The sequence below is a fragment of the Stomoxys calcitrans genome, chromosome 4, assembly GCF_963082655.1.
Source record: "Stomoxys calcitrans chromosome 4, idStoCalc2.1, whole genome shotgun sequence".
Lineage (NCBI taxonomy): Eukaryota > Metazoa > Arthropoda > Insecta > Diptera > Muscidae > Stomoxys > Stomoxys calcitrans.
Window position 1 is genome coordinate 183066527 of NC_081555.1, and position 24231 is coordinate 183090757.

Genomic DNA, 24231 nt, shown 5'->3' on the forward strand with positions numbered 1-24231 from the left:
AACAGTAGGTGCCAAATTCTGCGTCTTGAGATCATTCGATTGATCTACTCTCCATGAATTGCGCTTACTATTGCTAAAAATAATCATATTTTTTAAGATTCATTCATAAAACTACCACGGCTGGCCCATAATTTCAAACATCTTCGAATGTATTACCCTGTATGGTAATAATTGTATTCTCCGTCATTCGGAAAAAAATGTAATGGGTTCTTTGGCACCATCATAACCCAAAAAGTAGATCTATGACGTAGTTGTTGACCAAGTTCAATGGAATTTTTCTTTATGGCAAGAATGGCGCAAAATGTAATTCATTACAAATGTATGAAATCGTATATCATATTTGTTAATAGTACAACGATTAAAGCGTTATCAACTTTCAACTGGTTATTCAGCGGACTCGTATTGTTTCAAAATTCCCTTTACAAATTTGTGACTCTTCAATGGCGATTACAAAGTGTTGCGTATATTGGACTGCCCTACTTTCCCGGCTTTAAAAAGTTGCACTGAATTTTGTTGTGCCATGATCTTGAACAATTTGATTAAAACAATTTGAATGATTAGTTAAGAAGCCAATGCTTTTCTAAGAATTTCGGCAAAAACAGACAATCAATTGCTTAACAACATGCATTACTCCCCTTTCTCCGCACATAACATCAAATCACATTTTGTGGATAACGTCGAAACCGAGGCAGATAAGACCTACTTCCATTCAATGCCACGATATCTACTCACAGTGTTCTAGTAAAGATTCGAAATTATCAGTTAATTAGGAAGTTTTTGATACCACAACCAGGGAACTTAAATCTGGGGCTCTTCAGGCGTTGCGGAGCGTTTGTTGTGTGCGTGAGTGGGTTACCCAAAAGGTGTTACAGTTACCGATAAAGGTGGTATAAAACAATTGGTAGCTTCTGTGCGGATGATCATTGCCTTAAACTCATTCGACAATAACGGTTCTTGCGTTTGCCTCTCGCCCCCTAAACAAAGTGCGGAATAAAAATACGTTTCGGAATTGACAGCCTTTCACCATGAAATACCTTTGTTTGCTGGTGACAATGGCAATCAGTGCTACCGTTTGCGCTGGAGCTGCCATTGGTGAAGAGAATATTTGTAAACTTCCCGGTTTCTTTGCTATATCGGATAACTCGGTCCACTATTACGGGTGTTATGCCAACAAATATGGGGGTTTAACTAAAGTAGATCTGACGTGCGCTAATGGTCAGGTGTTTGATTCTCGCAAAGGTCTTTGCATGATTAAGACTCCGACTGCTGGGGAGGATGAAGAAAATCCTACCATACCACCAGACGTAGAGAATCCCACAATTCCTACAAAAAGTACAACTGACGACAATGTGGAGAATCCAACAATCCCCACTTCCTCATCCACTAAGCCACCAACTGACTTTGAGGATACGACAACAGAGAAACCAGAAGAACCTCCAACCACTCCTAAACCCGAGGAGCCTCCAACCACTCCCAAAGCTCCTGAGACAACGGAAGATGAAACCACTGAAAAGCCCGAGGAACCTCCAACTACTCCCAAATCTCCGGAAACTACAGAGGATGTGACTACCGAGAAACCAGAGGAACCTCCAACTACTCCCACCACCACAAAAGCACCTGAAACCACAGAGGATGTGACTACCGAGAAACCAGAGGAACCTCCAACTACTCCCACCACAACAAAAGCACCTGAGACCACAGAGGATGTGACTACCGAGAAACCCGAGGAACCTCCAACTACTCCCACCACAACCAAAACACCAGAAACCACAGAGGATGTGACTACCGAGAAACCAGAGGAACCTCCAACTACTCCCACCACTACAAAAGCACCTGAGACCACAGAGGATGTGACTACCGAGAAACCCGACGAACCTCCAACTACTCCCACCACAACCAAAGCACCAGAAACCACAGAAGATGTGACTACCGAGAAGCCAGAGGAACCTCCAACTACTCTCCCCACTACAAAAGCACCTGAAACCACAGAGGATGTGACTACTGAGAAAACTGAAGAACCTCCAACTACTACCGCAGTTCCTGAAACAACAGCAGAAGTTACCACAGAAAAGCCTGATGAACCTCCCACGACTCCCCATGAGACCACTGAGGAAGTGTCCACTGACTCTACTACTGAAGGACATCCCGAAACAACTACGATCAAAAACCCAGAAGACACTACCACAACTCCTGAAAATAGTGAAACTACCGAAGATGGCAATTCGACAACAGGAAGACCAGAAGAAGATTCAACTACCACGGAAGGTAGTGAAACTACAGATTCAGGTAATACAACAACGTCCGAAGAGAACTCGACCACCCCCGAACATAATGAAACTACCGATGAGGGAAACACAACCACCGATAAACCGGACGACGACTCCACCACAACAGAACGCAATGAGACAACCGAAAAAGATACCACCGAAAATTCAACAACTCCAGAAGCTAGTGAAACTACCGAGGACGGCAGCACGACAACGGACGGCTCCTCAACAACAGAAAGTGGCACAACCACTGATAGTGGAAATACAACCACACCAGGTGGCGGCAATGACTATGTCTGTCCATCCGTAGGATTCTTCCCCAAAGACGAAGAGTGCAATAAATTCTACGTTTGTGCTGAAATTAACGATGAAGTTTTTCCTTTTCTGGTAGAGTGTCCCAAAGGCCAAAACTATAACCCCGAAGGCGGTTATTGTACAAAATCGTACGATTGTACCGACGGCACTACTGCCCAGCCTTCCACAACTGATAGTTAGGTGATCGGCAATAGGTTGGCTTCGTCAAAATCCTTCGTATCACAGACGTCCCTTTGATTTAATACATATATCTATTTTTTAATAAATAAATAATAATAGTTCTAGCCAATGCTTTGGCAAAAACCACTTCAACTCAAATGCTTACCATTATTCATTATTAGTTTTTTAAAATAAAATAAAAATCTAAATTGATTAAAGAGCTTCGCTGCTTTAAAAAATAGTGCGTATGTGCGAGTTAATGCTTTTTAAATAGTTTTTTTTTTTTTAACTTTATCTTTATGAGTGTCCAGAATTAGGCCTACTGTTTCAGTTAAAATCATCATCCATTCGCGTATGCGTTCAATCAAACAATTTCAAAAGGTGTTTTAATCACAGTCATTTCTGAAAAATTTTCCATTTTGACAGATAGATGATGAAAAAACCACTGAATAATCACTTCTAATATGTTTTTGCGCTTTGGTATTTATCAGCTAAGTTTCTTGGTGTTTGTTTCTAATTTTACACTTTGGGTTACTAATCAAGGTATACCTGTCAGCGACAGGGCGTTTTTGAGAATCAAACTGGGGATATTCTATTGATAACAACAAAGGTGACAGCCATCGTACTTGTTTTTATGACAATTTGCCATTCATAATTGAAAGTGAAAAAACATTCAAATAATAATGAAAAAATTTGCTATGACGCCGTTATCTTCATGTCTAAAGGCATGTCTAATTGAAAGAGCTTCGATTAGAAATGTAAAAATGATAAACACAAAAAACAAAAAAAAAATGCCTCTCTATATACGAATAAAACGAACATATGCTGCGTGTCAGTTTAGTTGCATTTGAGGATGTTGCTGTAACACTTTGTTATGGACTTTTAATTGCAAAAAATTCCATAGAGATACGGTACCTATACATTTTTGCAAAATTCAACTATATTGCGTGATAAATCGATTTTGTTTAAAAAGAAAACATATTGCAGCGATGACAAATGTGAGACTCCTTTGAGAAACTACCAAATATAAAAAATGAGGTACATGGTATTTAACTTCATTCATTTGTTTGTAACGTTGGAAGAAGAATTACTACCTATGAGCGCAACCGTTGAATCATAATGCCTTTTTGCAAACTACCTGTTTTTACCTTTTACCGTCCAAAGTAACATCTGACATTCAGATAGGTGTCGAAAGGTTTTTGGGCAGTATGTGACTAAAATCAAAGATCTATGGGAGTAGCATACAAGACTTGTATAATATTTGAGACCTACTGTTTGAGACCTTGTGCCAAAAAACCCCGCATTAAGAATATACAGGTGGAAAACTTTACAATGCTTATACAAAGTCACATAATTTCAATTTCATTGTCCCTTATTTTTACACACTCCGACATAGGATGATGGTATACTTCTTCTTGTTCTTTAATTGGCTATGAAAGAACATTTGTTCCACAAGCCGAACGTAGAATAGCATTCCAAGCGCCTCGATCTTCTGCGTTCATTCTAAAACCTCTGACACCAAGTTTCTAGGTGTATCCCACCACTTGATCTTTCCCATCGCGCTTTTGGTCTTCCAAAAGACTTCTTTGCTGGAGCTCCTTCATCCATTCTGACAACATGACTTAGCCAACGCTGTCGTTGTATTTTGATGCGTGTAGCTATGCTATCGTCGTCATACAGCTCATACATCTCATACAACTCGTGGTTCATACGTCGCCTATATTCGCCATTAAGATAAACTGGTCAATATATTTTACGAAGAATCTTTCTCTCAAATATTCCAAGCACTGCCTCTGCTTTCCTTGCTTTCCCATGCCTTAAAACCATATAACAACACGGGTAGTATTAGTGTCTTGTATAGTGTAATCTTTGTCTGTCGAGAGGTGGCCTTGTTTCTAAATTGCTTACTTAGTCCAAAGTAGCCTCTGTTTGCCTGTATTATTCTTCGCTTTATCTCAAAACTGGTGTCATTCGTTGCGGTTACGGTGGTAGATAAAGTTATTGACTATCTCAATATTGTGGTTCCCAATTTTCTCCATTTTCTTTATCTGCTCGGTTGTACAAGACGTTTTGGGAGTTGAAACCATCCATTTAGTCTTATCTCCATTTACTGCCAGACCTATTTTTACTGACTCTCTTTCGATTCTTTCAAAGGCTGCAGTTACTACTTCCAGTGACCGACCTATGATGTCTATGTCGTCGGCATAGGCGAGTAGCATGTGTTCTCTTGTGATTAGAGTGCCATATTTATTCACATCTGCATCTCGTATTATCTTTCCAGCAGGATATTTAAGAGATCACACTATAGGCTGTCTCCTTGTCTGAAATCTCGTTTAGTATTGAATGGTTTGGAGAGATTCTTTCCTATTCTTACTGAGGAACGCGTATCAGCAAGTGTCATCCTGCAGAGTCTTATTAATTTTGCAGGGATACCAAACTCAGACATGGCTTGAAATACCTTGGAACGTAAAGGGGAATCGAGAGTGGCTTTGTCGTCAACAAAGAGATGGTAGGTGTTGATTTGTCCTTCTCGGGTCTTTTCCAGGATTTAGCGTAGTGTGAATATCTGGTCCAGGCTAGATTTACCAGGTCTAAAGCCGCATTGATAGGGCCCAATTATCTCATTGACTTTAGGTTTTAATCTTTCACACAGTACGCTCGAGAGTATCTTGTATGCGATGGGGAGGAGACTTACTATTACTAAGACCTCGTTCGATTCTACACTGATTGAAAAAACACGTTGCAAAATCATACACCAATGTTGTCATTATCATACACAGACGTTGTTGGAAATATTGTTAACAAGTGTGGATGGTTTTGTGAACACGCGTTGTTGTTCCACACACCGAGTGTTGTGAACATCATCCCTACAAAATGTGTATGTATACCAACTCTAAGTTTAAATGACTTTAAAAATATTGTATGTATTGGGTTGCCCAAAAAGTAATTGCGAATTTTTTAAAAGAAAGTAAATGCATTTTTAATAAAGCTTAGAATGAACTTTAATCAAATATACTTTTTTTACACTTTTTTTCTAAAGCAAGCTAAAAGTAACAGCTGATAACTGACAGAAAAAAGAATGCAATTACAGAGTCACAAGCTGTGAAAAAATTTGTCAACGCCGACTATATGAAAAATCCGCAATTACTTTTTGGACAACCCAATATATAGGCGGCTGTAATGCAATGTGGTAAAGCATTTGTAAATATTCAATGGAATGAATGGAACGCAGGTGCGATACTTAGCAGCACACAAAATCGTTTTGCAATCTTTTGAAAAACTGTGCACTTGATGTTCTCAGAATGTGAACGGGTGTAAACGTTTCATTCACATATACTGTTGTTGATTGATGAAGATTTGTGTTTGATATGATAACATCTGTGTTTTGATTCACTCTTGTGAACGAATGTGGTTCCTTTGTCAACGTCGTGCTTGATTTTTTCTATGGGTGTATATGTGTTCTTGATCAGTATGACATTTTAAATCGATCGAACCATGTCAGTACATCTGTCAAGAGCACGCCAACTTCCGAACGTGTAAAGCTAGCCGCTCGAACTTTTGCTTTTAATTCTTATCGGTGTAGGTCGGTTGGGATTGTAAATAGGCCAAATCGGTCCATGTTTAGTTATAGTTCCTATATTAACCGATTATTATTATTCGATTTTGTTGAAATTTCCATGTCAAGGTTCAAATGGGCCCATCACCTGATATAGCTGAAATATAAATCGATCAACAACAAACCTTATACAGTCTTTCCGCAAATAGTGGAGTTGTATGAAAATAAAAATGTGTTCAAAACTAATACTGACAGCTTTCTTCGAAGTTATGAGCAATGTTTTATCATTTAGACTATTTTTGTCCAAGCTCATAACATTGATGATTGACTGGTTAATTCGTCGAAAAGTGCCGTTGACGAAGGGATGGAATCTCAGCAGTCCGGTTAACGTTTCGAGCAAATTTTTGAATACATTTCGATTTAAAACCAAATAGTGTTTTTATTAATAAACAAAATCACCCACGGTTGTACATTGACAAATAAGTTGGACTGCTTAATACCAGCAAAAATAAATGATCTTGAAAGCATAGACAATAGAAGGAATATGATATATATGAGTAAGCTATTCCAAAGCGATCCATTGTGGAGGGTATATTAGATTCAGCCTGGCTGCACTTAACGCAAAGTGCGTTGTTTTTTTTTTAATTTTACTTAACACAGTCAAAAAATTATTAACACAATTGCAACTAAAACAAATGCCATCCTGTTTAAATATTTTTTAAAGAAAAACTTATTAAAGTCAACGGTATGGCATTTTCTAAACATGGGCTCAATTAGATGATGAATTATATCCTGAGGAATTATGCGTCAAATATTATGAAGAATTCATTCATCCCCACTTTTAACGTTGCCCAGTAGGATAGAATTAAAAGAAAACTTGAATCAAGTTTTCGTTGGAGAACGAGTAGAGATAACTCTTTGAAATTTTTAAATGGTTAGTGCTTATCATGTGGAAAATTTCATATGTGGTCCGGTCCCTGTTATGGTCAAATTCTTCATTTTGGAAATTTGTTCAGGCTGCCATATCTTAATTTGTGATCACGTTAATACTTCAGTTCTTGGCATTAAAAATATCAAAGAGTTTTCTCTACCCGTTCTAAAATGGTAAATTTGGTACATGTTTCTTTTTTCTAATATATCGTACTGTACATTGTTGCGTTTAACCCTCTATTTTATTATTGACCAATGACTTTCAATCGATTTAAAGTTCTATATTTACTTAAAGTTCAATATTTAAAGTTAGCTATTGAAGTGGCTATTGCATAACGTTAATATTTTTGATGGGAAACCAAGCTTTTACCACCTTTGAGCCGTGATGGGGGTCGTTATCTCGTTGAAAGGTCTAACGGAGAAGGCATTTCATACTGAGTATATGGTAACATAATGCATTTAAGGATGTCTTTGTAGGAGAACCCAAATTTTTACCAAAAAAAACTATCCTAGACCATAATGTGGCTTTGCCGATGTTTGACCCACTTAACCACTAAAAAAAAATTAAAAAAAAAAGGAATAATTTAATTTTATTTAAGCATTATAAAGTTATCTTTTATTTGAGAAAAAATAAATAAATATGTGTACATTGCAGTTCGATACTGTATATGTAGGTCAAGCACAAATATAAAGCACACATCTTTCATTCAAACTTTGGCTAAATTTACCCTAAGAAGGGCCTGAGTTTTATGAAATGTTATATCCGATACATTTGTATGGACTAGGAGGACGCTGAACGCATGGGTTCGAATCCTGGCGAGACCATCAGAAAAAATTTTCCGTGGTGGTTTTCATCTCCAAATGCTGGCAGGATTTTGAGGTACTATGTCATGTAAAACGGTGTCGAAATGTCGCACTGCGGCACGCCGTTCGGACTCGGCTATAAAAAGGAGGCCCCTTACCATTGAACTTAAACTTGAATCGGACTGCACTCATTGATATGTGAGAAGTTTGCCCCTGTTCCTAAGTGGAATAGTCATGGGCAAAATTTGTATTTTTTGTTTTAGGAGGATCCATGACTGTGAAGGTGATGTTCATATAGAAATCAGCTTCACAATTTTTAGAGAATTTTTAACCATTTAAACTCGTTCACTTCTGAAGTCCTCTACAGAGGACATAACTTTAAATTTCATTGTTCATAGGAGTGTATTAGTGAAACTGTTCTTATATTTACAAATCAATGGTGGACAGCACAACACGTTATAGCTACATTAATTTTGATTTTGTGTGACGCTGTCTGGGGTGGTCATACTTTGCATGTCTGGGGTGGTCATACTTTATTGTGAATAACATATGGCAATTCCGTAAACATATATTCTACATAAGTCTGCATTGGTAATTTATCCAGATGTAGGTTAGGTTGAAAAAAGGGTCTGTATATTATTCCGCTACATGATACTATGGACATACACTTAAGCCAGTAATCGGCTTATTGTGTCAAGATGTATAGTACTAAAACAAAAAACAGGCCTAATATAGAACTCACGTGAGGACCAAGTGTCCCATCAAAAAAAAAAAAAAAAAAAACCAAAGCAAACATGTAGGCCAATATGGGACTTACTTAAAAGGCCAAATATATTGTATTCGATATAGTAAAACTGCAAACTTTGCCCATGAACATTCCACTAAGGAACAGGGGCAAACTTCTCACAAATCAATGAGTTTAAGCTCAATGACGAGGGGCCTCCTTTTTATAGCCGAGTCCGAGCCGTGCCGCAGTGCGACACCTCTTTGGGGAGTTTTACATGGCATAGTACCTCACAAATGTTGCCAGCATTAGGAGGGGAAAACTACCGCTGAAAATTTTTTCTGATGGTCTCGAAACCAGGCGTTCAGCGTCATAGGCGGACATACTCTGCGCTACTGTGGCCTCCATTCGATATAGTATTGTATTTTAAAGAACCACTACCAACCTTTGTATATCTACGTCGCCGTAGACTTCTGTTACTAACAATCCGCTCGGATACAATTTTTTCTTATCAATTGGCAATGCCACATAGCTTGGGTATATGTTAGCATTCGAGTCTTCGTATCGGATTAAAATAAGAGAGTTTAGTGTTATATCAATCAATATAAAGACAAAGTCTTCGTTGGGTAAGTTTGATTGTCCGTCTGACACCAAATTCAATAGACTTTAATTTGTTTGGCAAAGTTTACTTTGAGTTCAAAAGCTATACAATATTAGAGGCATTTTTCTTTACTTATTTATAAGCTTTATGTTGCCACCATAAGCTCGTTTGTCGAAGGTTCTTCAATTATTGCGAATAATTTTTGAAACTGGTAGCGGGCAGAATATGATGATAACTCTTTTTTGGCTCTAAAATTTTTGAAAATGTCTGGTGCAATTAAATCTATTTCTTCTTTTTACCAGTCTTTTGATGTTTGATAAGCACAAAATTCTATTTATGAGTAAATAAACAAATCACATTTCAGGAAATTGATTTTTATACCCTCTATCATACGATGGGGGTATACTAATTTCGTCATTCGGTTTGTAACACCTCCAAATATGCGTCTAAGACCCTATAAAGATCTAGCCATGTCCGCCCCTCCGTCCGTCTGTCTGTCGAAAGTACGCTAACTTTTAAGGGGTAAAGCTAGGCGCTTGAAATTCTTGACTAGAGGGTGCAATTCTAAATTTTGCACGTGGTGTTATGTTGTCACTTCCAACAACTGTTCTAAATATGGTTTAAATTGGTATATAACCTGATATAGCTGCTTTAATTCTAATCCGATTTGGCTGTACTTTTGCGCGTGGTGTTTTGGTATCACTTCCAACAACTGTGCTAAGTAGGTTCATAACCTGATATAGCTGCCATATAAACCGATCTGGGATCTTAACCTCTTCAGCCTCTAGAAGGTGCAATTCTTTTCCTATTGGGCTGAAATTTTGCAATAAGTATTTCGATATGATCTCCAACAACTGTGCGAAGTATGGTTCAAATCGGTCAATATCCTGGTATAGCTGCCATATAAACCGATCTTGGATCTTGACTTCTTGAACCGTTAGAGGGCACATTTATCATCCGATTTGGCACAAATTTTGTACAACGGCTTCTACCATCGAATCGATCTATAGCTTGATATTGCTCCCATATAAACCGATCTCCCGATTTTGCTTCTTGAGGCAAGGCGCAATTCTTATCCGAATGGACTGAAATATTACACAATGATTTTTACAATGTTAAGCATTCAATTCATTTATGGTCCGAATCGGACTATAACTTGATGTAGCTCCAAAGAACTCGCTCATTTGCTCATTTGTTCTTCTTATTGGTGTATATCGGTTGGGATTGTCTTGGGTCTTGACTCCTTGAGCTTATATATGGCGCAACTCTTATCCGATTTGGCTGAAATCACTTTCGACAACTGTGCCATTTATGGTCTTAATCGGTATAGCTACCATATAAATCGACCTTGGGTCTTGACTTCTAGAGCATCTGGGGGCGCAATTCTTATCCGATTTGGAAATTCTAAAATTTTGCATTAAGTGTTCTAAATTTCGGCCAAATCAGATAAGAATTGCGCCCTCTAGAAACTCAAGATGTCAAGAACTAAGATCGGTTTATGTGGCAGCTATATCAGGTTATGAACCGTTATGGACCGTACTTAGCACAGTTGTTGAAAGTCATGACTTTGGAAATTCTAAAATTTTGCATTAAGTCTTCTAAATTTCGGCCAAATCACATAAGAATTGCGCCCACAGTTCACAGTTTCTGCGCCCTCTAGAAAAACAACAGTTTCTAGACGGCGCATTTCTTATCTGATTTGGCCGAAATTTATCTTGAAGTGTTTTATGTGTTAAATATGGTCATATTTAGTCCATATCCTGATATAGCCACCATATAAACCGATCTCCCGATTAGAGTTCCTGGACTTCTAGAGGGCGCAATTCTTATCCAATATGGTTGAAATTTTGCATTTTGCATTTTGGTATGACTTCCAAAAACTGTTCAAGGTATGGTCTAAATTGGTATATAACCTGATATAGCTGCCATATAAACCGATCTCCCAGTTTTACTTTTTGAGTCTCTGGATGGCGTAATGATTACTCGATTTGCCTGAAGTTTTGGAGGTGACTGGTGTTTTTCTATTTGAAAATGTCAGTCAAACACCTTGACAAATGCGATCCATGGTGGAGGGTATATAAGATTCGGCCCGGACGAACTTAGCACGCATTTGCTTATTTATTTATTAAACTTCTACCACACAACATAATATGTACCGAAAGAGACCCTATAAAACATAATTTAAGTTTTAAAGCTCACTGTAAATTTAACGTGTACATAGAATAACAAAAACTAGTAGTTTCGAAGTCAGTAGTTTGCTGGCAATCTGAAATTTCGAAAATACTTAACCATTTCCCTATTATGAAATTTAAATTAAGACGCGCTAGATTCGCCGTTTCGTCCACTGTGCGTAAGTGCAACATGTGCGGTGTATTGCATGTGCTGGTGTAAAATTTAGCACAAGTCGAGAATTCCCAGCAAACCGACCTGACACGTCTGAACAATTTCGGAACAATCGTCGTACCGATTTCCGTCCGACTTTTCTGAGGGATATTTTCATCCCTTTCTCTACATTAAAACAGATATTTATACCTTGCACCACAGGGTATTATGGATTTGTGCATTTGTTTGCAACGCTAAGAAGGAGAAGAACTAGACCATTGATAAGTATACGGATCGGTTTAGAATCACTTCCTGATTCAATTTAGCTATGCGACCTATACCTTGTAATCAAGGTACAGATCGCATTTGTTGTCCGATTTTCAGAAAATTTAGCATAAGTCTCTTTTTTGGTCCAAGGACGGACGCTATTGATTTTGAAAAAATCGGTCCAGATTTAGATATAGCTCCTATATATATATTTCATCCAATGTACCCATTTAGAACTGTAGAAGCCACAATTTTGGTCCGATTTTTACAAAATTTGGCATGGGCTGTTTTATTCAACGTCCTCATATGTGTGCAAAGTTTCATAAAATCGGTTCAGATTTAGATATAGTTCCCATATATATTTTTCATCCAATATGGCCTTTTAAGGCTGTAGAAGCCAGAAGTTTGGTCCGATCTTTACAAAATTTTTCATGGGATGGTTTAAATGTGATTCCAATACGTGTGAAAAATTTCATCAACATCGATTCAAATAAAACTCACATATATATCTTTTATGCGTTTCGACTTTTAAGCCACAATTTTCGTACCATCGTAAGAAAATCGTATACGGTTCTATTCGATATTTTAAAAGGTATGCAAAATTAAAGTCTGACTAAATTTGGATATAAGTGCTATCTATTAAAAACATTACGTATACCCGGTGGTGTAGGGTATAATATAGGCGGCTTCGCCCGACTTTTGCGTTCCTTTACTGGTTTTGTTATGATTTTATTTTGATTGCCTATTAATGTTTCTCTCCTGCTTGTTTCGTGGGATTTTCAATCTCTCTTCGTCACAGTTGGTAATATTTGTTTTTTTTTCTTGATGTTTTTTACGTTTTGCATGTCTATTTTACAAACACAAACATCCGATTTCAATACGAATTTAATTCGGTAATCGTTCAGAAATCTTTACGAAGTTTCGTCAAAAAATGTCCCTTTCCGAATTTCCCAAGGTACTTCTTAAGATTTCCTTCTGTAACAATTTCAGATCGGAAGTGGAATGTAGCATCCGAAGTTCGTACAGATTTCGTACCGATTGTTTGCTGAATTGTGACATTTCTTCTTTGAAATCATCACCTCACTATTAAGATACGTTTCAAAGAGTAAATTTGGGGATCGGGACCGATTTGGAACATTAAAAATGGTTTTTAAGACAGAATATGAATTTCACATATTAATGTTTCAGAGTTATTTATGCAGAGAAGACTTTAAACAAATGCAATGTTTGATATGAACTATTTTTTAATTTGTTGTTGTTTTGTTTCTTTAAAATATTTTATTATATTATTTAAATATTATACAACGTTAATATATGCCTCAGATAGTGAATCAGTTTATGGATGGTTTGAGTAAAAGCCAGAAGTAGGACAACTTTTACAAGACATTGCCTTCGATAAGGAGTGCAGTGCTTTTGTCTCTCGATAAGTGAAAGCATACCCAGATGTAAATGTTTTGATATCTGATAATCGCAGTAACATTTGTTGCTCCGAATGACACAGCCTATGGATCAAGGGTCAATTGGAAGCTTCAAATACCGAAACTTTTAGCATCCGAGAGCAGACATGATTTTGCCTAGTTTTTGAATATCAACCTGCTGTCCCAAGATAACGAAAATGCGAATTATGCTCCTATTAAACAATCAAAAATTGTAATACCGCCTGGATGTTCAATTAATTCAATTCAAGCCCAAGCGAACCGCAAAATCGAGTGTGTCAACTATGTGTGTGTGTGTGTATATCTATGGATTGTATGAATCATGTTCTTGTTAAGCTTCATGCTTTTCAGTCCCATTTCTACTCTAAACGCAAAGCTATTTCGGTTTAAAATGTTGTTAGAGTTTTCCTCTTTTTTATTTTATACTTAAACATTTATTTACAAATTCACATAGATGGTAATTACGAACATATATTTTAGTTGTACATAAATAAGTATTATTTATGATAAGATATGATGACTATTCCCTATACATTGGCAGGCATATATTGCATCGAGGGTAGAATGAATACTTACTCGGCGACCCTCGTATCGTTAAAGAAAAATTAAAGCTAAAATAAAACACTAAATAGGCTAGACGAGAATCCGAAAGACGACGGATATGTGGTGAAAAAATTCCTTAACAAGGTGGACTATAATACAGTGGATGGATGGGTAGGTTGTTGAATTTGATGGATGTTTATCTAGGCGAAGGTTCGACCATAATTTTTTTCTTGGACGCCGTATACTTGTCTTTGGTCAGGTCCATTATGTTCTGTGGCGAGGTGGTTGTTTCCAGATTTGTTGGAGATTTAACAATCTTCAGAACCTAAAAAAATGGGAAGGGTGTGTGGAATGTGTGATGACATGTAATGAAAAATTAGGGTATGACATGAGTGTGAGATTCGGTGGCAAGTGTGTGCGAAAGAGAAAGAACTGTAATTAGTGTCATCTCATTTTGGTGTAAAAACCTTTACTTTGGAATTGCCATCGATTATTTCCACCGGCTCAGAAGGAACGTAGGCGGAGAGACCTCTCAAGCCAATCTGGTCAGGAACAAAAAAGGAGCTGCCATACTGCTCCTGTGACGTTTCAAATCTGTGTCTGGCATTGCCTTCGGATGTACCTAAAATTTTCAAGAGGTTACTGGCTGTAACTGAAAAGAAGGGTTGAGTTTTGGGTTAGGGTTGCGGTGGATGATGGAAAATGGGGGGCGTGCAATTCGTATTTACCATTTCCCGGAGTAGGTCTAACCAAAAACCTTGGAGACTTGAAGCCACTACCAAATCCATTCAAAAAAGGTCTTTGGGTTGTAGTTGTGGAGGAAATCTGTCGTTGGGGGAAGAAGATAGGCTGAGGTGTTACCACGTAAACCTTTTCCTTGGTTTTGGGCGATATGGAGACTTTGGCCTTTCGCCAAAGTTCCTCGGGTTCTTGGTCCATCATATCCAAATGATAAGGAGGTTTACTAGTAGTCGTCGTCGTCTTCGTGGTAGTTGTGGTTGGGCGTGTTGTAGGTATGGGTGTCTGCGGAGTTGTACTTTTGTATTTGAGAACTTCCTGGCTCTCATACATGTCCTGCAAGTGATTATCACTTATGGCTGTATATTGGAAACGCTTCGCTCCTCCGCGCTCATACAAAGGCTCCAGGCTGTTAACGGATGCTGGCAGCTCGGAAACATCTACAAACCCTTTTGTGGTTTTCGATTGCCTTTGCGGCTTAACCGTTGCTGAGCTAGTGGTCGTGGAAGGCAGATATTCTTTGGGTATGTGTTTGGATCTGCCCAATATAGTAGGGGTGCTTGGACGATGTGATAGGGATGTGTACTCCTGCTCTGTCCAATCATCGATGTTCTTTTGCAGGGCATGCAGATCAATACTTAACGAGTTTGGACTGTTTTTCTTAAATTTGGAGGCAGTTGTGTGCTCCTTTTGCAAAAGTTCTCTAAGATTAGAGGCGAGTACCTTTGTTAGATATTTCGTATTGCGATTCTTCAATGAAGAAGAACCTTCAGGATCTAAGACAGATTTAACATTGACTAGCATTGTCTCCGCTGGAGTGTGCAAGTCTGCGTTTTGTGCCTGAATCCACGAAGAGTAAGCTGGTGTTGTGGATGGTTGTGGAGAAAGGTTGTTATCGTTTGTGGACTCAAAGGGACGTGGTTGGTTTTTGGTGGTAAATGGTATGAAGTGATTTTTGTTGGCTTGAATTGGCTTAGCAGGTGGTGACATGCCCGCAAAGTGTCCACTCGCATCCACAGAGCTGTAAGTCGAGGTTGGTGTGGGTGATTCTGCCGCATGAGCCGGTGATGACTGTTGCAGTGCAACCTCTTCCAGCGTTTTATGGTTTTTAGCCACTGCTCGCAAATCCAACTTGGAGGGATCTCTGGTAAAGGGTCTGGGCAAGCCCAAATTTCCACTGATGTGCTGTATGGGAGCGTCCAACATACGTTTGGGGGTCTCTCTTCCCCTGGCCTTGGGGGGCCAGAGTTTTGTCGTTTGTGGACTATTGTTTTTGTTGTTTTGATTACTCGTCTGCACAGATGCAATAAACTCTATGTCATTGTTGTGTGCTGATTCCGTAGTGGAGTACACTTCCGGCCTCGTTGTAGTTGTGGTTCTCACATCTGTGCTCGGGTTAATTTCTGGTGTAGTGGTGGCATATAAGAAGTCATTCGTTTCCAATGGCCACGTATCAAAGTTGCCATTAGCTACAACTGAAGAATTTTGCGCTGAAGCTGATGCATAATTGTCCGACTCGTAGACCTGGTCATGACCCCCGAGTTGGGATTCCTGTGCCACAGTGCTCTGGTCAGGTATCTCCGACCAAGTGAAGAGTTGTTGCGGCTCGGATTTTTGATTGTCGGCCACAAAACTTCCCGGTTCTGTCAGAATCTGCGAAGCTGGCACGTGCTGATTCAGATAAGGGCTTAGAGTCGAATGCTGATAGCGTCCGGTGCTTATAACCGGTTGCGATTCTGCTTGGTTATTTGTTGGAACTGTCGAACTCGAGGAAAGAATGTCGAATGACTGTGTTTGTACAAAAGTTGCTGGATACTCCACAGATGCCACATAGTCGGTGATTTGATGGCTTTTGATAATTTCAAAACTTGGATCATTGTACTGGGTGGAAGGTGGAATCTGTGTGGGAATAACAGTATCAAGGTGGATTTCCGAATGAGCGGAATCTATGCCATCAGAGAATAGCGTAGCTTCTGTCGCCGCAAGCTGATGCTGAGGAAGTGGCAAAGCTGTAGCGGGTCTTGATGATTGGAGATGGGCTGGCACGGTATATTGAGGAGGCTGCAACAAGTTGGAATCGCGGAAGGGTCTAGCATTGTATATGGGCAATTGGGCTGAGTTGCTTAAATTTGGAATGGTCATTGGAATGAAAGGTCCTGAAGAATACTGTGGTTGCCCACCCATTGATTTGACAGGTGTCTGCGGGGCGGGATAGCCAAATTGAACGGCTCTCTGTTTGACATTGGAAGCAGCATGTTGCAATTGTGGTCCCGTCGGAGGCAAGTGTGCAGTAGGCGCTCGTATATAACCTGGAAGTGGTGGAACTTGTTTTTGTGCCTTTACAGAATCCCATGGGTAATGGACACTGTTATGCATCATGGGCACCCAAGGGTATTTGTTGCATAGATTGCAAGGCTCTTTGTTACCTGTGCCCTGTTGTTGGGGCCTTGGATAATAGTAAAGCTGGCTGTTTGCATTTGCAGCAGCAGCCTGCTGATCCTGAGCGTAGTCTTCATTATTAAATCCAAACCAACGGGCCACACGACTCATAAATCCTGGTTCATTTGGTGTTTTTGTCAGCGTTTGACCATTTCTCAAGGCGTGCAAAGGGACAGTGCGACTTTCGCTTCCCTGATTATTTGAAGGTATTGCCTGATTGAAGCGCGTGCCTTGCGATAACGGCAGTGGGGCTGATGCGGGTAATGGAGGTGGAATCAAATAATCTAAGGGAGCTGGCGCTGCGCCCAATACACCCTTATGATAATGATAGACTGTCGCACAGTACGTAAGCAGCAGCATTAGACGTCGCACGAGCGCATACTTTCGATGACGTCGCATCTAAAATGAGAAATATCTGTCATGTTATTTCTATGGTTTTCTTTAGTGTTGAAAATTCAAATTTTTCAGTAAATCTTAATAAAAGCTACTGACAAATGTCACCCAGAGTTCAAAGAACTTTATTCAGATTTTTTTTAACGTCAATTCGCTTATAACCATATGGAGCTCCAGGTTCTTGCTATACCTTTTCGAATACCTTTTAATTGACTCCCATAATGACATGACCTGTAAAAAAACACTATTTGGTTATACGGAACACATAAACAAACAAACAACAGTCACAAATTGACTGATATTTTTGGATTCCGTAATTATACCCTACACCACCATTGTGGTACAGGATATTATAACTTTGTGCATTTGTTTGCAACGCTTCGAAGGAGAAGAGCTTGACCCATTGATAAGTATACCGATCGGCTTAAAATCACTTCCTGATTCGATTTAGCCATGTCCGTTTGTCTGTCCATGTGTTCTTATGATCAAGATACAGGTCGCATTTATTGTCCGATTGTCATGAAATTTTGCACAAGTCTCTTTTTTGGCTCAAGGACGAAGGCTATTGATTTTGAACGAAATGGGTTCAGATTTCGATATAGCTCCCATATATATCTTTCATCCGATATGGACTTTTAAGGCTGTAGAAGCCACAATTTTGATCCGATCTGTATAAAATTTGGCATGGGGTGCTTCATTTGGCGTCTTCGGTTGTGTGCAAAATTTCATAAAAATCGGTTCAGATTTAGATATACCTTCCATATATATCTTTCATCCGATTTGGACTTTAAAGACACAATTTTGGCCCGATTTCAACAAAATTTAGCGTGAGCTGTTTTATTTAAAGTCTCAATGCAAGTGCAAAATTTCATATAAATCGGTCTAGATGAAGTCATAGCTCCCATATATATCTTTTGTCCGATATAGTCTTTTAAGGTTGTAGAAGCCACTATTTTAGTCTGATCTTAACAAGATGTAGTACGCGGTGTTTTATTTGATGTCTTAATACGTATGCAAAATTTCATAAAGCTCGGTTTAGATTTAGATATAGGTCCTCGATATATCTATCATCCGAAATACTTTAGCCTGTAGAAACCACAATTTTCGTCCGATTTTGCATGAGACGTTTTATTTGACGTTCCAATACATGCGCAAAATTTCATTAAAATCGGTTCTGATTAAGATATAGCTCCAATGTATATATTTTATCCGATATGGACTTTTAAGGCAGTAAAAACCACATTTTTTGTCACAACTCTACAATATAAGGTGCGAGATGTTCTATATGACGTCCCAGTATGTGTCATCAAAATTGGCACAGGTTTCAATATAACTCCCATATAATCTTTTATCCGATTTGAACTTTTAAGGATGCAGAAATCCAAAATTTGTTGTCCTATCGTAGAAAAATCTTACATGGTTCTATTTGATATTTCAATAGGTATCCAAATTAAAGTCTGACTAGATTTCGAGATAAGTTCTACACATAAAAAGTACTACGTACACCAGGCGAGACAATCAGAAAAAAAATATCGTCGGCTCCGCCCGACTTTCCTTTTCCTTACTGTTTTTTTTTTCTAAGTTTAAATATTTTTTAAGCAAATATTTTGTTGTAGCACACTTTTTTGCCATTTCAGCTAACAAATTTCAATGAGTGGCAATACTTCTTTAGATTCGCTTCAGGTAACCTTCTACAATCAGACTTACTTTGAAAATTCTGTCCAAGGGATGCGATGGTAGCTTCTAAGTAGAAACAGAAAACAAAGTTGCATTAATAATAGAACAACAACACATGGTTTCAGACCATTATTTCAAGATGTTACAAGCGAAATGACGCGATTGAAGTTTACCCCTATCTTATGCAGGAGGGTATAATACGTAATAACAAGCGATCACTTGTTAGAAAGACGAACTTTTTACATGACAAAACATATGCCTCTAAGCTGTAATGTCAAACCATTGCAATTTTACAGTAAGAAAACTGTTACTGTGATGCCACAGAATCGCGATTCAGGTATAGTTAACAATAACAATCTCGACGATTTTCATCGGTGGGTTCACAGCATACTGTCATTATCCGAGAATGTCTAGAACTATGAAAATTAAAAATTCATTTTCGTGGCGACGATGATCTACGACAAATCATTAGTATGCATCGCTATGACCACTACTAGCTGGGTCAATTGCCATAAATATGGAAATATCTTCTGCATGGTGCGCATGCCCGAGACCCCCCCGAGTAAGCATACATGGCAATTGTTACAATTATCATGTACATTTGTGCAAATTGTTAAGTAATCGCTGATCATGACGATGATGGTGATGATGGCATAAAAGCATAAATTATCATCATTGCAGTGTCGTAAGGTTGTATTACTGTGCGCATACGCAAAGGCCAGGCGGCGGTCGTCATAAGTATGCGTAACATGACTTCTTTTGCATTTCAACAGCCCCACCATGGACGAGAGGCCGATGCGATCTATTATAAAAACGGCGCCGTGGTGTGGATGTGGCAACCAACAATCACTCCCGTCCACCGATATTTCATTTGTCATTTGCATACCTAGATTTAAACACATCCATATGTACACACTATGTCGCTCTGTGTGCATGTGTATGCGTATCGGCGTGTAATCTATGTTAAAAGAAATGCAATTGCCAACAGTTTCCCAGGGTTTTTTGCAAATGCCCACAATACCATGGCTTATGGAATTGTTTGGCGCGGGGGTCTTTGTTATTTGGCTTTTCTTCTGCCTGCCTGCCTGCAATTGCCGCTGTAATCGCTGTAATAAAACATAATAAATATCATGTTGCTATTTTACATACTCTCGGTACAGACGCTCATACATTTACACGCATGCTAACCGACATGGAGATGGACGGGCAAACCAATGTCATCATCGCTTTGTGGTCATAAATCTAAAGATCGTTCATGAAATCTTGTGAAGATGTTTTAACTGTCTATCTGTCTGTCGCCAACAATTTTTGCTTTCACTATAAATGGCAAACGGAATATTAAAATCGTAATAATTGTGTCTCCTTTGTTGTTGTTGCTGCTGCTGCCATTACTTCTTTTGTTAGATAATTGCTTCTGTAAATGGATGCAAGCCTAGGAAGCTTATGGCTAGTATGTGTGCTTCATCATCTGTCAGCGGTGTGACATAATTTGACAAATACGTTCCATCTAATGTTGTAATCCCGCAATGCAATGCTGCCAACCAACTTTGAGGATGAAATTATGATTACAAAAATCCGTGTTTTTCAAATTTCAAAAGGCATTATGTACGATTAACACATTTAGCTGGGACAAATGTTTCCGAAATAACATGCCATTCCCAATCACGTACTACGTACTTACGTTCAATGATAGTTGTGGTGTGGTTTTAGAGCAAAATTTTTATAATTTGAGGGCTTAGAAAAGTATTGGAAATGCGTTTGGGAGTAGTGATATAAGCCCATAAAAGGGCATATTGGATGAGAGATATGTATTGGAGGTATTTCTAAAGGAATTTTGATGAAATTTTGCCCACTTATTTAGACGGCCAATAAAACACTTACTGCTAATTTTATAAAAATCGTACCATAATTGTAGCTAGTGTTTGCATAAATGCGTATATCGGCTAAACGATTTTTTGTCCAAGATGCAAGAGCATGACTTGCATGGGCTATGTTAAAGCTCATGTTGGATGAGAGTATGCCAGAATTGAACTTAGCGGATAGACCGTTTAAGGCGTAGTTACGGTCAACATTTGTATGAAATAATCTTCAAACATTAAATTCTATGGACCGTACTATTGATTCAAATAAAGATTTCATGTATTTTTCAGAATTTTATGTGTTTTGTTTTTAGAAAAACTTTCCTATAGCTCTTACAAAATTACTCTTTATATGGGATTACAAGAATACATAGATAGACGAACGGACATACGGAAATAGTTTAATCGAATCCTGAAGTAATTCTTAGCCGATCGGCTTACATATCAATGGTTCTTCTCCTTCTTAAAAATGCTCCAATTTAAAATACCCTGTTGCACAGTTGTAAAAGTAATAACGGTATGATGACATTATCCGTACACGACACGGGCTTCTCATCAAAAATGCCTGGTATGTTAACGATTATGGCCCTAGGTCAGAAGAGATACCATTATTTAAAGAAAATTCCACTATTCCTTAAAAATAATTTATTTAGTAAATTTATTGGATATGAGTGCGTATTATTACTATTTGATAATTATGAACACGCCATAAATCATACACCACCCTGACCAATCACTTTCTATACATATATAAATACATATCTAGAAATACGTGTTAAAAAATTATTTGCAAATCAAATCCTCAAACCAAGGCTTCCTTTCTTTTCCACTAAAACATTATCGTAGACATATCAAGCCCTTTGTACATACAATAAGATAGATCTATGGCTTGCCCAGACAACGTAATTCTAACTTGAATTACAATTTTAACAATTTTCGTTATGGTTTTTTTATATTTTTCAAATATGTATATAAATCCAGCGTGAACATGAGAAAAAAATATGAGCGGTTGTTATCCCTTTAATGGCTGGCTGCATCCTGCCATGTTAAAACTTCTCTAACAAGCGGGGTCGTTATGCGGCACGACGTTTGGACTCGGCATAAAAAAGGAGGTATATAGAAAAAAAACTATTTGGATCATGAAGACAATATCTTCTTTGCGAATTGGCATATAAAAAAAACTTGCGTAAACATCGTAAATTATGGCCTTAAGCTATATCTCAAAAACAAAAGCTGTTGGAGAAAAATGTTACGGATTTGGAAATAACGCTTGAACAAGTTATTTTTAGGGACCTTTGAAAATCCACATCAAGTATTCTGGAATGAGGATTACCATTGTCTCACATGGTAGATCCCAAGCTGACATTTCCGCATAATACTGATAGATTTTTTATTTTCCTTGTTCTTTTCCGCATCTTACATTTTGGAACATCAATAAAAGTAAGATCCACTTCCTAAATTGTCCTAAAAAAAGGTAAACAAATACGGAACAACATTTTATGATAAAGTTTAGAGAAATTATAAATGGTGCCCATCACTCGCAAAATGCAAAATTGCCTATAAAATTTCCAGTAAGAAACAGCGGTGATACTTCTCTCATATCAAAGAGTGCTGTGCGATACAAGTTTCAGCCAAATGAAAAGGGACCTCGTTTTTATTGCCGAGTCCGAAGGGCTTGCTGCAGAACGAGACCACTTAGTAAAGAAGTTAACACGGCTGATAACCTAAGGTATACAAAGAGGATTGAAATAACCGAGAAATTTTTATGATCTCAAAGTTTTACAGCAAATGTCAAGCTTCTTCATAGCTAGCCGATATATATATATATATATATATATATATATATATATATATATATATATATATATATATATATATATATATATATACATATACATATATATGTATATATATATATCTTATGTTTACTATTGGAGTATATTTCACATATTACAACAAAATATGGCATAGGGCATCAACAACCTCTCTTCATTGATCTCTATCGTTGGCCAAAGCCTTGGTTTGATTCTACGATATTTGGGTTGATTCCAACTCTCTTTTCGTGCAGCGGGCGCCCACTTCCTCGCTGTCCTCGCGGGTCGGTGTAGGCTATGACCCAACCAAGTCTATTTTCTCTTCCGGATTTCTACATCAACAATGGAAGTGTTTGTTCTTATTTGCAATTCTTCATTTAATATATGGTTTGGCCAGAAAATTCAAAGTATTTGTCGTAGGCAGCGATTTATGAAAACTTGCACTTTATGGGTAGTCGGTTGTGTCAAACTCCAAGTTGTACAACCATGTAATGAAATTGAAAGAAAATGCAAACGGCGTAAACTGCATGCTATTGAGAGAAGAATTCTGCTCGCGCATATGTTTTTAGGAAATCTCTTTCATTTATATTCACAAGCGACCAACCAGTCAATGTGAGAAGTTCAAATTCTTTATCTATATATTGTATAATTTATCTATGTTATATACCTCACAAGTGTTGCCAGCACTAGAAGGGGAAAACGCCGACTTAAAATTTTTTCTGCTATTCTGGCAGGGACTAAATGGCAGGCGTTTAGCGTTAAGAGCGGGCATGAAACCTCTGAGCTACGGTGGTCTCATCCGTCACTCGCCAGCTGCTTTTTTTAGCACTCTAAAACAAAAGCTATAAAAAAGTTGCAACAATTTGTAAATCTGACCCAAAAGGAAAATGTTAAGTAGCCCTTATAAATTTCAAAGGGCCTGAGATGATCGTGCCACTGTGCAGCATTCAATTTCCCACTAGTCGGCAGGATTGATTGCATATGATTGTTGTTTTAATTACATATACATTTGTATATGTGCATCTTTGAAAAGACACATATAGTATATACGTACGTGTACATACATTCGAATTTATTTTGTGGTCTATCCGTGGGATTTGTAAAAAGTCAATGCCTTATGTTGTGGTTTCTTGCCAAGTATTTATTCATGCAACAGTCACTCATAAGTAACATTTACTCGTACATATGCATGTTTTCATACCTAGGTATGAGTGCAAAACATATTTATGAACTTTCTTCTTTGATAGACTAGCTTAGTATGCGAATTTAAAATTTTGGTCTTTGAATTTAAAAATTTGCTGAAGCTTCTTGCTTGTAAGATTTAAAGTAAATCTAATTATTTTTGTATTAAAAATGAAACAAGTTAACAAAAGTATGAGATATGAAT

The 24231-nt window shown here is 38.0% G+C and overlaps 2 protein-coding genes across 4 annotated transcripts in view; one reads left to right on the forward strand and one right to left on the reverse strand.

Moving 5' to 3' along the window:
- Window positions 1-845: 845 nt before the first annotated feature.
- On the forward strand, window positions 846-2876 carry LOC106095858 (mucin-2). Its single transcript, XM_013263267.2, has one exon. The coding sequence runs from the start codon at window positions 1026-1028 to the stop codon at window positions 2760-2762; it is 1737 nt and encodes a 578-aa protein (XP_013118721.2). The 5' UTR covers window positions 846-1025; the 3' UTR covers window positions 2763-2876.
- Window positions 2877-13766: 10890 nt separating this feature from the next.
- The window catches only part of LOC106095902 (mucin-2), a 41203-nt gene continuing 30738 nt past the window's right edge, over window positions 13767-24231 (reverse strand). Inside the window, exons 2-4 of one of the 3 annotated variants that reach the window (XM_013263350.2) lie at window positions 14653-17500; window positions 14398-14546; window positions 13767-14249 (exon numbers count right to left, since the gene is read on the reverse strand). In XM_013263350.2, the coding sequence (XP_013118804.2) occupies window positions 14121-14249; window positions 14398-14546; window positions 14653-17500 (3126 nt within the window). In that variant the 3' untranslated portion in view covers window positions 13767-14120. Of the gene's footprint in view, window positions 14250-14397; window positions 14577-14652; window positions 17501-24231 lie in introns of all 3 variants that reach the window. The other 2 variants (XM_013263349.2, XM_013263348.2) reach the window with 2 other exon arrangements.